Raw genomic sequence first — 16,030 nt, forward strand, 5'->3', positions numbered from 1 at the left:
TTTATCTCCCTACTCTCATATCAGAAGCCATAAATTATGGGTGTCCTTCCCTACAGTAAGGCAGCATAAAGGAATGTCAACTCTGAGCATTCCTTTTATGGTGCCTGTCCAGCACAGAGGGTTGTGGGCAGGTGAGAGCTGCGGATAGACAACTGACAAGGAAACTGGGGATCTGCATCTTCAGTCAGGTCCACAAGGTGACATTCTGTCAGGAAGATGGTCCGCTGGGCAGGTGGCCCCTGTGGGTGGTGCTGGGAGTGCCCCTGTTTGCAAGGAGAGATCACATTCCAGAATGCTGCCCGGAAGCGGTGAGAGAGTAGGTTATAGATAATGGGGTTGACGGCTGAGCTCAGGTAGAAGAAGACACCTGGAACACAGGAGATTAAAAAAACAGACACACTGAGGAGAAATTGAGTGAGAGGCATGATAGAGAGAAGCATAAATATTTAACAAAGGCCTCGAATCCCTGTGACTGCCTCTTTTGGAAGTAATAATATAAAAAAGACTCTAATTGAGAATACAAAATGCTCTGAATGGATCTACCGCCTGTGTATTTAGGAATCAAACACAGAAAGATTAAAGAGTCTTGCAAAAAGTTTAGGCTGGCATGGGATCTCTCTGAGATGCTTGGCAATTTCCTTTGATCCCCACTTCTTTAATTAAAGAACATGCTCTCATAGCATTAACAAGAGATGCTTAAGTATCAGAGGAAATAGAGATGTTTTTATCTCATTGGAGCTTTGCTTAAACTTATAATTTGAAACTGCAAGTAATAGAGGAATGGTAAATCAGTTAAGGCATAGTCCCTGCTGATATTTCTTATGATGCTAACTATCTCTTCAAAAAAATATTCCCCAATGCCCCTTTCCTACCTAGCCTTTCCCCTTGATGGCTCTTCCCACCTTCCAACTTTATTAAATAATTGTATTTTGCCATTTGTTTTCTTCACCAAATGCCTTGCACACTGCCATTTTCCTCTTTGGTATACACACTTCTCTTATTACTACATCCTATTTTATTTCCCCAAGGCCCAAGATGGGCCTGAGGTTGAGAATCGGAGGACTTCGTTTATGATCTTGGCCCTTGCTTGTTCTGTGACCTTGGATGGATCTGGCATTACAATTCTTTTCTCTGCCAAATGGGAGCGGGAAAACCATCCTAACCCACCTCCCTGGATTACTATGAGGATAAAGTTGAGATGCTATCCACAGAGGGACTGAGAATGGCTAAGAATATAAAATAAGTGATAGGTACTGTCAGTAACATATTCATGGTTGTCCTCATTTACATAGTTCAGGACATACAGAGTGGCATATGCCCTATGCACAGAACTGGGCAGGGAGGAATACAGAAGAAGAATATTTCTGTGGACTGTTAATTCATTCAATAAATTCTTATTTTGTGCCAGAAACTTTGAGGCACATTGGTAGGTAGTAGATTTAGAGTTTGTTCTCTAAGGATAGGGAACAGTATTACAGAGAAATAATCTATGCCTAACTTAAGCAGTTGACAAAGGAACAATACCAAACTGTTTCTGTTAAGAGCAAAATATGTGATACTGACAGTCATCCTATGGAAATTCACATGATAGCATAAACACAAGGACTATACTGATCATGAAGGATTTAATGGTAACTAGTGATTGAACGCTAACCAGCCCCTGAAGCAGGCAGGAGATAGTTGGGGAAGAGAGGAGAGAGCACTGCAGGTAGAAGGCATAGCCTGTGCAAATGTGCAGAGACAGGAATAGTTACATAGGGCAGGAATAATGCAGAATCTGCAGAACTCTCTAATTAACCAGTTTGACAAATGCATGGCTTATGAACGGAAATACATAACTTGATCAAAAGGCAAGTTGGAGGCCTTTTTTGGGTAGCATTTAAGAGGTGTAGACTTCAGCTGGTTGACAATGTGGGGAAGAGAGAGATGATATTTTAACAGGAAAATGTTAATATAAATGCTGTAATTTGGAAATCTTAAAATGGTTGTCTTGATGCATCTGGAAATGTAGAGTCAACTAGTCAAGTCTCATGTGATCTCGTGCTGTTCTCCAATTTATTTTATCACTTCCGTTTTTCTCAGCTTAATCACAAAGATAAGCTAAGAGCTATAAATATTTTTGAGATTTCACCCAGAATTCATAATTAATTTAACATGGAGGAAAGTACTAATGTCCAGGTATAAACTGTCCAGGTATAAGCCCTGCTGAGTACAAAAGAGATGGTGATTGAAAACAGATAATATAGATGGCGTTCAATACTCCTATGAACATTGTGGTCTTTGCTTTATGCACACGTCGAGCTTCCCGCACACAAGTTGCTCTTCTCTTTCTTCTCTGGTGATGTCTCTGATCATCTAAAGAGCTTGTAGAACCAGCCAGTGACTCACCGAAGTAGGGGGACAAGGTGGTCTGCCCCTAAGTCTAACAGTCACACTAGCTAAGAAAGAAGGACTTGGGTGACCATTCTTTGTTCCACTTTGGAGTAAAAAGCCCTGAACTTGAAGTTGGGTGACTTGGGTTGGAATGCTGTTTTTACCATTTGCCAGCCAAATGACTTTGGGCAGGTGAGTTCTTTTTTGTGGAACTGTTCTTTCAGCTGTAAAATGGTGATGATAACATCTACTTGTTGTGATGATTATAGAAAGATATGTAGTATTGTGCAGCTTAAAAAGCTTTTATTTCATTTACTTCTTACCATCAGCCTATGGGTTGTATAGAGCAGGCATTATTGCCATTTTACAGTTGAGGAAACTTTGACATGAAGGAGGCCCCATTCTTCAGATCACTACAAATATTAATGATGGGAGTGAGATGCAAATCCAGGTCCTCTGATTTAATGACCTTTCCACCACTCTTTCCACCGAATTCCACGGTATCCTTCACAAGCAGCATTAAAGTAGCCTAAAAGAAGACCTTGATACCTTTGGTTGGCTTTCATGAGGATCTAACACTTGCTGAAGATAATATGAGATTTCAGGGATTAAACATGGATGTTTAATTAATAAGAACCAATTCAATCATGTGGTCATTGGAAGTAAAACAAAGGAATCACCTCTTAGACCATTTTCCTGCTGTAATCATCATGCTTAGAGTTGAGGTCTTCAATAAAGTAGCATCTAAAACACTGATCTGGTATATTTCTTTTGGACCCATAACATACCTAATCGATACATGAATAAAATAAAAATCAAATGTGTTCTTTATTGTATGGTGGGTCCCCATAATCATAGTATATCCAATAGAACCTATTGCTCTAAGCAAGATGATGCAGCTGCAATTACCTGAACACGTGTGATGCAACCAAACCAGCCAAAATTTTACCTGACACCACATGGAGGAGATTGAACGCAGCAGCCAGGGATTCAGTCCACTCCTCCACAAAGCTGAAGAAGAGCCGATCAATGTGGAATGGGGCCCAACAGAGAGCAAACACTAAGACCAAGACAACTGGAAAAGGATGATGAATGAGAGAGCAAAAGACAGTCAAAGCAAGGATAGGTATGCAATGCCCACTCTGAGTCCGTCCATTCCTTCTAACATTCCTCCCCACCCCGCATCTTTCCTAAGCTATCATTTTAATGGACCATCTAGATAGTGATGAGCCTTTACATAGAATATTTACACACGAGAATGAATTGTACAGGATTTAGAATCAGTTTTCCATACGATTGTACAAGATTTCTTGTATAATTTAAGTTTACTTCGGAACACTTAAAATAGTATTGACTTTATTCAAAGTTCTGAAAACATTCTATTGTGGAAAATATGTTGCAAGAAGATTGTTGGAACCACATAAACTGGTTATAGAAATAAAGTGATTGGGTTCAAGCAATTGGTGTTTTTTAAAGTCATAGATTAATAACAACTATTAATATAGGATGTAGTATAAATGTTGTATGAATTTATCTTGTTACTCTAGAAATAATTAGAAACTTCTGTGATTTCAGTCATTCTGTAAGGGGTGGGAGGGACATAAAGAAAGAGAAGAATCATGAGCATAATATTGCTTTACAAGCATCTTTTGATTGGGATGGGGATGTGTCTATTACATTATAACTTTCTAGATTACAGATTTCCTTCCAATACTTTTTATTTTTATTTTGAAATAATTATAGATTCACAGAAATATACTATTGCCCAGTTTTTGTGTTTTTGTTTTTTTGTTTTTTTTTCCAGCTCCCAAGACAGAGATTAGTGCTACCATAGTTTCTCTTCGGGGCATTCAATCTTCACCAATATAAATATGTAAATATATTTTTTCTCTTCTGAAGTTATATAATACTTTTATTTCCCAAGACATGATGCTGGAGATTTGCCTCCGAACAATCTTGTAGGGGCTAAGGAAGAGATAGGAATATAGATGAAACAAGATTAGCTATGAGTTGATAATGTTTGAAGCTGGGTGATGGATGTTTATTTTACAATTCTCTGAACTTGTGAGCACATTTGAAGTTTCCAGAGTAAATGGTACATATAGTTGCTGTTAGCAGTAAACATATTCGGAGTAAGCAGTCTGCCTGTCTGTTATGGTTGCAAGAATACCTGAAAGATTCTTCTGAGTTTACCCCCTAAAGAAAGGTCCCTAATCTGCTCACTATTGCCTACTATTCCCTTTAGTTAAAAATTTAATTAGTGTTGGGCTGCCTGGGTGGGCTCAGTAGGTGAAGTGTCCAACTCTTGATTTCAAGTCAGGTCATGATCTCAGGGTCAGGAGGTCGAGCCCTTCATCGCTCAGCAGGGAGTCTGCTCTGGATTCTTTCTCTCTCTCTGCCCCTTCCCCTCCTCCCCCCAGTGCTCTCTTTCTCTCTCTCTCTCTCTCTCATAAATAAATAAATCTTTAAAAAAATGTAGTTACTGTTAAAATCGAACTCTACCCCCCAAAGACAAATAAATATTGTATATTTTATCACTGTGACTTTAATGTGAGTGTACTCTTTTGAGAGCAGATTATGATCAAGGAGAAAGGGAAGAGGGAGATAATGAAGACATGGGATTTCTTAATAGGGAAAGTCAGATGCCAACAGAAGCTAAACAATTTCCGAGAAGATGACTATTAGACAAACTTTAGTGACTTCACAGTTTTTTTGTTCATAAACACCACACAGTTATAGTGAGTGCTTTATATGCATATTAGCCTGAAGGATTTGTTTCTTCCAAACCTTAGGTTTTGACTTGGGAAGTTTATTATAAATCTCCTTTCTAATCAATATCTCTCATACCCTAGTGTAGGATCATATATTTTTATAACATTCTTTTGGGAGAGTGTAGATCAGTGCCTGGATTTTTAAAATATCTTATCTATGCAAAAGAGTGTACTTTTTTATATAAAATGATACAGTAGTATAGGCGGGATGACTGTTTACTCTTGGCCAGATGTTCTTAATCTGGAATTAAAAGATCCCAGGGAGTCCAAGGATGGTTGTCAGGAGGTGCATGATCCCCTGAACTGGATTATAAAATGTTTTGTGTATGTATATTTGTACATTTTCTGAGTGTAGAGTCCACGGCTTTCATCATATTTTTTTAAAAAAAACTTATAACTCAAAATAGGTTAAAAGTCACCTGCTCATTTTATTTTATTTTTTTTAAGATTTACTTATTTATTTTAGAGAGAGAGGTGGGGGAGGAGCAGAGGGAGAGGGAGAGAGAATCTTAAGCAGACTCCTTGCTGAGCACGGAGCTGACTCGGAGCTCCATCTCATGACCTGAGCTGAAACCAAGAATCAGACACTAAACCAACTGAGCCACCCAGGCGCCCTCACCTGCTCATTTTAGAGAGGAAAAGAAATGCTCAAAATCTCAGAGAGTGAGATTTACAGAGTGAGATTTATGGAATACCACACAGAGCGTATTACAAGGATGCAATTTAGTGCATTGTTTGAGGGTTGAAAACTATAAAATAGAAACAAAACAGGTCCTAGGAGCTTGGGAAAAACCTAGGTTTTGATGTTACGTTTCAGGAGAATTTTTATTCTGATCCCAGCAGCACTTTCTCAGTACTAAATGCAACTCCTTTGCTTTCACAAACAAACAAACAAACCCGAACAAAGTGGAGGACTTACACAGCATTTTGGTGACTGATTTTCTGGCTGGTCTTTGAATATTTGCAGTCACTTCATCCACCCCAAGGAGTTGGTCTTTCTTTAGCTGCAAGGGAAGTGGAAAAAGATACTAAGGGAGGGAAACATTGTTTCCTTCTGTCAAGATCCCAGAAGTGTAACTCTAACGCTCATTTTGCAGACAAAAATCTGGGAGTTAAAGAAACGTAAGACTTCGTCAAATGTTTAACAGTAAATTGGAGGTGAAGTTGGATCCGAGTCACCTAACTCAACTGGATTGATGGTTGTGGCTACCTTGCAAAGCCACCATGTATCATATGCTATTCTATAGAGCCCTAGTTATGCAGTATATTAATAGGTATTCCATGAAAAGTGTGAAATCTAAAGTAAAAAATGTTAGATAGGCTTTTTCATTCATTCATTCATTCATTCATTCAATAATTATTAGAATGGAATCCCTCTGCTATAGGGTGGGTAGGCACTAGAAAACAAAATGGATATTGTTTTTGCTTCATAAAGTTTATAGTCTTTATTGTGGGTCTTCTCAGAGCCTTTAATGTGCTTGATGGACATTATGAACATCTTCTTGGGGGTTTGTGTACTATCCTTCCCCCATCCCCACTTTCCACACCCCACATCTCCCATCTCAACCTCAAGGGAGATAGTGCTTCTTTGACTCAACAATATCCCCTCTGACCCAACCCTTTTCAGTGGAATCTCTAGTATATCTTGAGGAGCACAATTTGGAAAAATCTGTGTTACTAGTATTACTGATAAGAGTGCCTATGTTTCCGAGTTTAGATGTTAAAATATACTCATCCTGTTGCAAGATGTGGTGATCCATGAAGAAGTATCTAAAAATATCAAATATTAACACTACATGTGCATGCAATTTTCCCTGCCCTGTTCAAGTCCCATCTACTCTTGAAGACTCTGGTGGCCACTGTAGCCCATTTTCTTCTCCTTCCTCTGAACTCCCATAGCACTGAAGATCTGCATCATTCACCTAGCTGTAGAATTTTCTTCTCTTTAATTCACATATTTTTAGTTTTGGAGGATATACAACCAGATGAAGAAAGCTTTAAGGACTCATGATAAACTACCATCAAGCATCTAGAAGATAGTACAGTATGTATTTGTGATTGATTCTCTAGTATTGATTCTCTTCTTCTCCTACCAGTGGTACCCTGATTTTGCTTTAGGGAATTTAGTCCGTCTGCATTGCTAGTCATTAATTTGGATGGGAATGATCCCATCTCCAGCTCCAGGTTCGGAACATGAACAATGTAGCTACGATCCATCAATCACAGTAACTGCATAATTGGAATCAAAGCGATTTCAGATACTTGCTTGTACTTCTAGGAATGGAAGTTTTATTTCTCTTTCACTGGGAGCCTTCTTGTTCTCTGCATGTGAGTTCTGGAATACAAGAGCTACTTTTTTTCCCCACCATGAGGAAAGTGCTTGGAACCACCAATGGCCTTCTGTGAGGATCTTGAGGTTAAAATCAACAGTATAAAAAGAAGAGCAAAGAAACAGAAATAAAGCTAGGTCTTTGAGAACACTGTGTGTTTTATGGGATTAATCTTCATCAAGAGCCAGCTCTACCTCTTGACTTCTCAGGTCTCTACTTCCCATCATATTTTGCCAGATTGAGTTGGGGTTCCTTCATTAGCACTGTAGAAAGTTCTGACACACTGATCAAGGGCATCAGGTGGAAAGAAAGCTCAACTTACTCTATATAGTCTTGGGTAGATATACGGAAGATGTATTCCAATTCAAGATAAAAAAGAGATTGATGTGGTTATGTGCAACAGTAGAGCAAACCGCTTTAAGAATCAGGGAGCTTCCTGGGCTGGATGGCATTTTTACAGAATACTTTAGAGAAGGTATTTAAAATTAAATAAGACTTGGACGGGAAGGTCATTAAAACTTGCCTCCAAAGTTCAACAAAGGAATATCTTGTCTGTCTAACAAACATGTTAGCTCCTAGAAGTCAGGTAGCTCTCGGGAGCACACCAGTCCTGAAGCATCCACTTGGATGATTAACAAACCTGACCATCTGTCTCTGAATATACTGGTGCTCTCTACATACACCTGTGTCTTCACAAAGTGAGGGATTAAAGTTCCTGTGAGATTTGACTCTTCAGAGGTCACCTAGAACTTGGAAAGAAAGAAGGGAAAATACTGTGCAGTTATTAGGAATAGATGGGATGAAACTGAAGATAAGAGGTTATAAACATAATGTAAAACAAAATAATTCAGGTGGAGCATTCATCTCAGCGCTTGGCACGTGATACTCAGTAAGTTATATATAACTATGGTCATTCTGATTATTGTCTTCCTTTTACTCGAAAGACATTATAAAAACTGAATTTTGAGGAAACTGTTATTTATTTATATCTGTGGTCCCACTCATGTGGATTACTGAGTCCCTTTCAGAAATTCTCTTTCTCATGGTACTGCTCACCCATAAGCAGCACTTTTGTTGAGACAAAGAAGCAGCCAGATGCAGAGACGAAAACAAAAAACAAAACAAAAAACCTTTATATTTAAGGTAAGAGTAATAAATCAAACTGCAAATCTTATTAGCTCATCATCAATTAAATCTACTAAAGGTTCTAATTGTTTCATACCATTTTAAAAAATTTGTCACTGTTACAAGATAGTTATCCCAGTATTTGATTTCAGTCCATAATTAAGAACAATGAAAAACTATTGGGATCTCTTAGTCCCTTCTGTGGGTGGGTTTAACAGTTTTCCTTGGTAATTTCTCTACTTCAAGGAACAATTTCCTTAAATCAAACATAAAGCAAACAGTCCATACAGTTCTTTCATGAACAGGCTTTCTGTACAGTATAGTTTGCAATGAAAAGAAAATTATAAATGTATTAATCATTGCTTACTTTTCAGCTTCTGTAGGTTTTAGTGATACAACTAGCCAAAGAGAGGGAGAGTGAAAAACTGAATATTTATTCATGGTATACATTATTTCAACAGAATCTGAAGCCCTCTACTATTCTAGTAGAATAGAATCCAAACCATTGGTCTAGCCAATATTAAATACTGCTTTATGTTTGGATACTTTTATTTCCCTTCAGATGTTTAGCAAAGTAGATATTCAACTGTTAAGTATTCTCTCCACTTCTGAACTTTTATTTTAAAAGTGAAGATACAAAAAGAGTGAAAAATTGTGGTTACGTATAGGAAGCTCAGAGATCTTCCTACCCCACTCTCCTTAGCTGTGTAAGATAAAAGGTGAGGGGGGAGGTCAATGGGGCTGACTTAGGTTGATATATTATGCTGATCAGTTGTTTATATGATTATAATCATTCCAGCAGATGTTTAGTGTGTGGAGACTAAGCTTCAGAATACCAAAATATAATCCTAGCTTTTGTGTAAATATTTCTACAATCTGAACAAAATCTGTTTATTTGAAAAAATTAGTGCAACTCTGTTTGGCATGGCTGGATTCTGCTACAATTCATAATCCATCTTCTTCGATTCAAGTGTTAATGCTGCATGCAGAATTACAAGTACTAGGTGAGAGCTCCAAAAGAACTTCCTCTCAGAGAGAAAGAAACTTGCCCTGGGATTGTCTGTTTTCCCTCTCTAACATGTTCTAACCTTGGAGAGCAGCTTAGTGGATACTCATGTGCTGGAATGATGAAGCAGCCCTAAATGCTCAGCTTTGAACACACATATGGGCTCCCCTCCTTCCTTGGTCCTGGGATTTCATCAGTCTTAGGGTTTTTTTGCCTTCTGAAGGCAGTGAGTGCCAAAGGCAATCATAACTTTAGATTTGCCAAGGGAGTCAATAACTTAATAATCATCAGATTTGCTTAGTCTCTTTTAAATCTCTTAGGTCAAAAAGCTCTTCAAAATAATGTTCCCAACTCTCTTGCTTTCGAAGGTAGAAAAGCTAAAGTCCAGCAATGAGTAAAATAATTTAACTTCATTCATTCATTCATTCATTCAGATTACAGTCTAGTTGGAGAGAAATAAATTAAGGAACCCACAAGTAGAGATTATAAATTGTAATAAATGCAATGAAGGAAAATCACCAGGAATCATACCACATACACAGGGTCCAGGTGCAGCTAGAGAGTCAGGGAGAACTTCCCTGAGAAAGTGTGGGTGAAGTATGATTTAAAGGGTAAGTTAGAGTTAAAAAGCAAAAGGGATTGTGACGGTCAACATTAGGGATATTTCAGGCAATGATATAGCAAAAGGTACAGCATTTGCAAAGGCCGTGAAGCCAGTGCCATAGACTAGGGCCTATTTCTTCTGACTGTTAGTCTACAGATCTTTAAATTCCTCTAGCAGTGACTTACTAAGCAGATAGTTCATTCCCTGGTGTCCCCTGGGTAACAGTTCATCCTTCCTGAGAATAGGAATGTTATAAGTTGCACTATACACACAAACCAAACTAGGTAGTTGCTAAGCTGTTGTCTGAGCTCTCACTTCGCTCCTGATACAAGGTGCCTATAGGTTCATGACAATAAAACAAAGTGAAACACAAGGTAATTGGTTGGGGGTAGAGGGTGTGTGCTTCCTACTCAAAGTTAAATACTTCTTCCAAATTACCCAAGATAAATGATTGGTTGGTGTTGGACAAAATGGTATTGGTCAGTTTGGGGTGAGATTTCTCATAGGGCTTATGATATTTGGAATCATGCAGAAGTCCTTTCCCTCCAGTGATATACACAGGGCATCCTAAGACACTGCAAGCTAGTCTGGGGTGACACGCGTCTCTCGGTGTAGAGGGCCCAGCCCTCTAAGAGGAGATTGGCAAAACTCTCTGCCTGATTAAATTCACTCCTGTGTTCAGACATCTGTGGTTCTTGGAACTTGTTCTTCCTACTTGGACTCTGCTGCTCACCTTGGGCACAGCAGATATGGAAAAGGACCATTGCAGGGCACTTGTTTCTGACATTCCCCTTCCCAGAGATGCACTGAGATGGGAGTACATTAATTGTCACAGAATACGTGGTGGCAGAGCCGTCTGGAAGCAGATGATGTGAATGTGATGTATGATTTGTTTTCCCTTCATTTATAATTCACGTTGCTCCTGCTCACAGATTTTTTTTTTCCTCCTTTTTTTAAGTTATCACAAACTGTTAGAGCTATCAGGAGCCTTAGATATAATCTAATGTGACCTTTTCATTTTATAAATGTGAAAACTAACTCCAGGAGAGAATTGTGTGGCTTGCCTAAAAGTGTGTTTTATGTGGGCTTTAGACCTGGGAGTCTAAATGGTCCCAAGACTGCTTCCTACACAAGCTGCCTCCTTAAATGGGCATAAAGCTGTCACAGATTTCATCTCTATGAATTTGGATGCAGAATATACCAGGAGAGGAATTATATAGACTCACTACTACCATCACCAAAAGTAGTTTCTCTCAGCTAATTTAGATCCTAAAAAAGGGGAAAAAATCAGTTTACCACCATGAGTATAGGAACCTCTAATTATTAGGTATGTTGCAAACTAAGTGATAGTTTTTTATTCATCTCGGCTATCATTTATTCCCACTTTCTTCTACTCTATCTAATGTGCTCTGTTCACGTCCTTGTCCCTCAATTTCCACCTGATCAAGAGAAATCCAAGTTGGTCCCTCTCAAGCCATATTTTTGCATTTTAGCCTGGTATTTCAACCAAAGGGTCAAAGCAACCATAAGGGACAGTCTGACTTTAAAATTGTATGTCTGTCTTGGAGTAGAAGATAGGCAGAGATAGCTTATGTTATACTCTGGCCAAGTTGGTCCAGAGGAAAATTTCAATGCAGGCAGTATGTGGGGGCAGGAGACAACAGGATGTGGAACAGTCCCTCCAGGGGTGGCCACCTTGCGCTGTTTAAAACAAGGCTCCACCTCAGACCTACTCAATCAGAATTTCCCTGGGGCAGGGGCCTGCACACTGATAGGCACAGTAAGATTTCTAGGTGATTTGTAGGAACTCCTAGGTTTGAAAGCCACAGGCACAGAGGAAGAATAATGGAAGGTGAGTTAAAGGAAATGGTTTATAGTTGTGGTTAGTATTTGCCTAATTTTGAGGCTACTCCTTTAACTTCTGTTTCCCCTTTAGGCTCATTCTGTTTTTCTCTATACTTCCTTCCAATTCTGAATTTCTCCAATTCTAAGTTTTTCCTCTGAACTTCGAGTCAGTGAGAGAAGAAGGGATGCTGCCCTAAGCCAGCGAGCTTGGATACTCACTCTGAGGCCCATAAGGTAGTAGAGGACACTGATGACAATCATGGGGAGGATGTAGAAGAGGAAGGAAGTGACCTGGATGATGAAATTGTAGATCCATATGGGCTTGACGACCGCACAGGTGGCAGAGCCTGGGACCATGGACCCGTTAGGGAAGTAGTGGACCTTGATGCCGTGAATGCTGGTGTTGGGCAGAGAGAAGAGAACGGAGAAGCCCCAGACGACGCCGAGGATCCTGAGAGCCCGCCTCCGGGTGCACTTCAGCTTGGCGCGGAACGGGTGGAGAATGGCCACGTAGCGCTCCACGCTCACCGTGGTGACGCTGAGGATGGAGGCAAAGCACACCGTCTCAAAGAGGGCCGTCTTGAAGTAGCAGCCCACGAGCCCAAACAGGAAGGGGTAGTTGCGCCACATCTCGTAGACTTCCAGGGGCATCCCAAGGAGCAGGACCAAGAGGTCGGAGACAGCCAAGCTGAAGAGGTAGTAGTTGGTGGGTGTCTTCATAGTCTGGTGCCGAAGAATCACCAGGCACACCAGGAAGTTACCAACGACCCCCACTACAAAAATCAGTGCATACACTGCAGTCACTGGGAAGAAGAAGTGGCTGCGGGGAGGTCCATACAGGGAGGCCAGATAGTCCTCGGTGCTGTTCAGGTATTTCTCGGATGGATCTTCCAGTTCCTGCTGGTGGATCCAGGAATCATTCTTGTGTTTTTCCATCACTGACATTAAAATGCAAGACCTGAGACTCCTCTGATATGAGCCTTTGTCCCAGGCTGAGCCAGAAAAGAAAGAGAAAGCAGGCAGGAAAGCACAGACTCAGGGGAAAGAGGGTGGGAGAGTGTGAGTACTTCAGTAAGGTTGGGCTGTTCAGACCCAGATCCCTTTTGAAGAGCTAGAGGCCCCGCCCCTCCACAGTCTGTGGCCCAATGAGTGTGTGTGAGACGCCCAGCAAGAAGACCGCTGGGTCAGAGAGCTGGCTTCGAAGCAGGGAGCTGGAGAGGAGGGGGAGACATTTCTCTGAATTGGAAGGAGCTGGGAAAACAGCTGACACAAACGGTGATGCCCTACCTTAAATACGCTGTTTGAGCAATGCATTTTGCAGAGTTGTGGGAATCCGGGTGGAAATACAAATTAAAGTTGCAGGGTCTTGGGCAGGAGAGTACAAATTTCCATTGATCCTTGTCACCTGCCCAGCATGACAAGAATGGGAGATCAATAGATTTCTCAAGTTATCTTGTTCTGTTGGAAATTCAGGGCTTTCTGGGGAAAGCATGATCAATGTGCCTTTTTTGGTTTGATTGCATCCACAATAGAATCCAAAGCCTGTAAGAACACTTGCACATCACCTCGCCCTGCCTGTTGTCAGTCACTTCAGTGTCTTTTGGCAATGCCCTTCCTGTCCCAAAAGGCAGTGGGGTTTAGAATCAGGTACATCCATAGAAATCCTGTAAGACATTGGGAATGTTACTCAAATTCTGCCAGCCTCATTTCCTTATCTGTAAATTGTAGATTCATTCACTCTATTTCATTCAACAAATGCTTCTTGAGGATTCACCATGTACTGGGCAATGTTCTAGGCTTTGTAGAAGCATCAGTGAACAAGCAAGACAAAATTTCTGTCATATGGAGCTTTTCTTACAGTAGGGAATTCTGAAAATATACAAGCAAATTAATAATATGATTGAAGATAATAATTTGTGTTGTGAGGAAAAAGGAAATGGGATTATACAAACAAAAGGCTGGAGGTGTTCTCTTATCAAGGGTAGTCAAAGAAAACTTATCTCAGGAGATGTTATTTGGGCTGAGTTCTGAATGATGAAAAGTCAGTCATAAAAGAGCTAAGGGAAGTGCATTCCCAGCAAAAGTAATGGCAAGTGCAAAAGTCCTGAGGCAGTCACAAGCCTGATGCATTTCAGAAACATCAAGAAGACAAATGTAGATGGGACTTAATGAGTAGACAGGAGAGTATGAGTGATTAGCTTGAAGCGACTGGTGGGGACCAGATCATGTAAATTTTTCTAGGATGATATAGAGTGTCAGTCTGATGCAGACTGCAGAGAGAAATCTTTGGAAAGTTTTGAGCAGAATTAAGAAGGGTAAAGTTTTAATAGGATGTAGGCAGGAGGCTGATACAGTATTCTAAGAAATAGTAATGTCTCGGATTATGGCTTGGAGTACTAAGATAGCAGTAGATTTGGGAGATATCTGAGTTTGGGAATATTTTTGCAAGGGATGGTACCTTATATGATTGTTGAGAAGTTTAAATGAGAGTACTTATGTTAAAGCACCTTATACTTAAGAGATGCTCACCAAATGTTAATTATTTTTCCCTTTTATTTGTTAAATTGAATGGTAAAACTGAGACTAAAGAGGTCAAGAGGTCAAGTCCAAGAATAATCTGTTGGTCAGGTTGGGGCAGTTTATGCTGCTGTAAGAAATGATATCTCAGTGGTTTAAAACAGTAAAGATTTATTTCTCACACTACGGATTTATCATTGGTCAGCTGGAGGGTCTGTCCTGTGTTGTACTCACTCTAGGATCCAGGCTGGTGGAGTGGTCACTAACTGGGACTTCGCTGATCATTGCGATAAAAAGTGAGCTCTGGAAGGTCTCAAGTAGGTAATCATAAGCCCCAGCCCAGAAGTAACACATGCCACCTTTGCTCATAGCTCCCAGCTCTTTGTCCAGGGCTAATCATGTGTATCCACTCAAACACAACACGGGCAGGGAGTACTCTCTTACCATATTCACAGAAGATAGAGAAGCAGGAAAATTTGCTGAACAGCCTTAACAATGACATACATAGAAAGTCATGGCAGAGCCAGAATTGGAGCCGTCTCATTCATGATGAGCTCTGACGTTGCAATCACTATTAGCAAACTTGAATATATATTTCTGATCAAGTGTAAGTATTGGGATGCAGTCTCTCATCGAGATGCAGGGCCATTAAAATCATAAGGGTGACAGTTACAGATGTGAACTCGAGACTGGGACAACAAATTAAAGATTCAAAGGCATCTTTATTGTGACAGGGGAGGTTTAATCAAATAGAACGGTGTCTAGTAAGGGATGCGAGAACAGGCTTGGTGCAGGGAGATGATGTAGAAGTGATTAAGGCGTGGACTCTAGTGCAGGGTTGGGGTTCACATCCTGGGCATGCCTCTTACTCGCTGTGTAACCACAAGAAACTTATTTAACCTCCTTGAGTCTCAGTTATCCCATCAGCAAAATGAGTAAAATAGCAACACTGCCTGATAGGATTGTTAGTAGAGTGAAATAGCTTCTGATGAAATGTTTGAGACAGCCTGGTGATGGGTATTAAGGAGGGCACATACTGCATGGAGCACGGGTGTTATAGGCAAACAATGAATCATGGAACACTACATCAAAAACTAATGCTGTAATGTATGGGGATTAACATAACATAATAATAAAAAAATAAATAAAATGGCACAGTATTTTAAATAAGGATTTAATAGTAAGGTATGTAATAAAATAACAATTTAATAGAAGTGTATTTTTATTGGGGTCAAAAATACTTGAAAGATTTAAAACTGGGAGATGTGTTTGGGAGTGTTCATGTGAAAAGGACTTCTCAGTTTTAATGAACTATCAGTACAGGAGAGCAAGTCAAAGTTGCTGATAAGAAATTATATGCACATCTATTCCCCAGATTACCTGGGTCTGGATCTGCACTGTCTAGCTATGTGAGGACGGTGAGACTGAGGAGGGGTTCAGTATCCCAAAGGCAACATTT

The 16,030-nt window shown here is 40.1% G+C and overlaps 1 protein-coding gene across 1 annotated transcript; it reads right to left on the reverse strand.

Moving 5' to 3' along the window:
- Positions 1-95: 95 nt before the first annotated feature.
- On the reverse strand, positions 96-12,999 carry NMUR2 (neuromedin U receptor 2). Its single transcript, XM_036098308.2, has 4 exons — positions 12,274-12,999; positions 6,064-6,148; positions 3,323-3,448; positions 96-367 (listed from the first exon to the last, which is right to left on the reverse strand). The coding sequence occupies exons 1-4, from the start codon at positions 12,997-12,999 to the stop codon at positions 96-98; spliced, it is 1,209 nt and encodes a 402-aa protein (XP_035954201.1).
- Positions 13,000-16,030: the final 3,031 nt, after the last annotated feature.

Source organism: Halichoerus grypus, chromosome 2, assembly GCF_964656455.1.
Source record: "Halichoerus grypus chromosome 2, mHalGry1.hap1.1, whole genome shotgun sequence".
Lineage (NCBI taxonomy): Eukaryota > Metazoa > Chordata > Mammalia > Carnivora > Phocidae > Halichoerus > Halichoerus grypus.

Coding starts and splice junctions, on each gene's coding strand:
- NMUR2 (XM_036098308.2), bottom strand. CDS start 12,999: ATGTCAGTGATGGAAAAACACAAGAATGATTCCTGGATCCACCAGCAG. Junction 3,449..6,063: donor ATCAGTCACCAAAATGCTGT/GTAAGTCCTCCA, acceptor ATCCTTTTCCAG/TTGTCTTGGTCTTAGTGTTT. Junction 368..3,322: donor TCTCCTCCATGTGGTGTCAG/GTAAAATTTTGG, acceptor CCTGTGTTCCAG/GTGTCTTCTTCTACCTGAGC.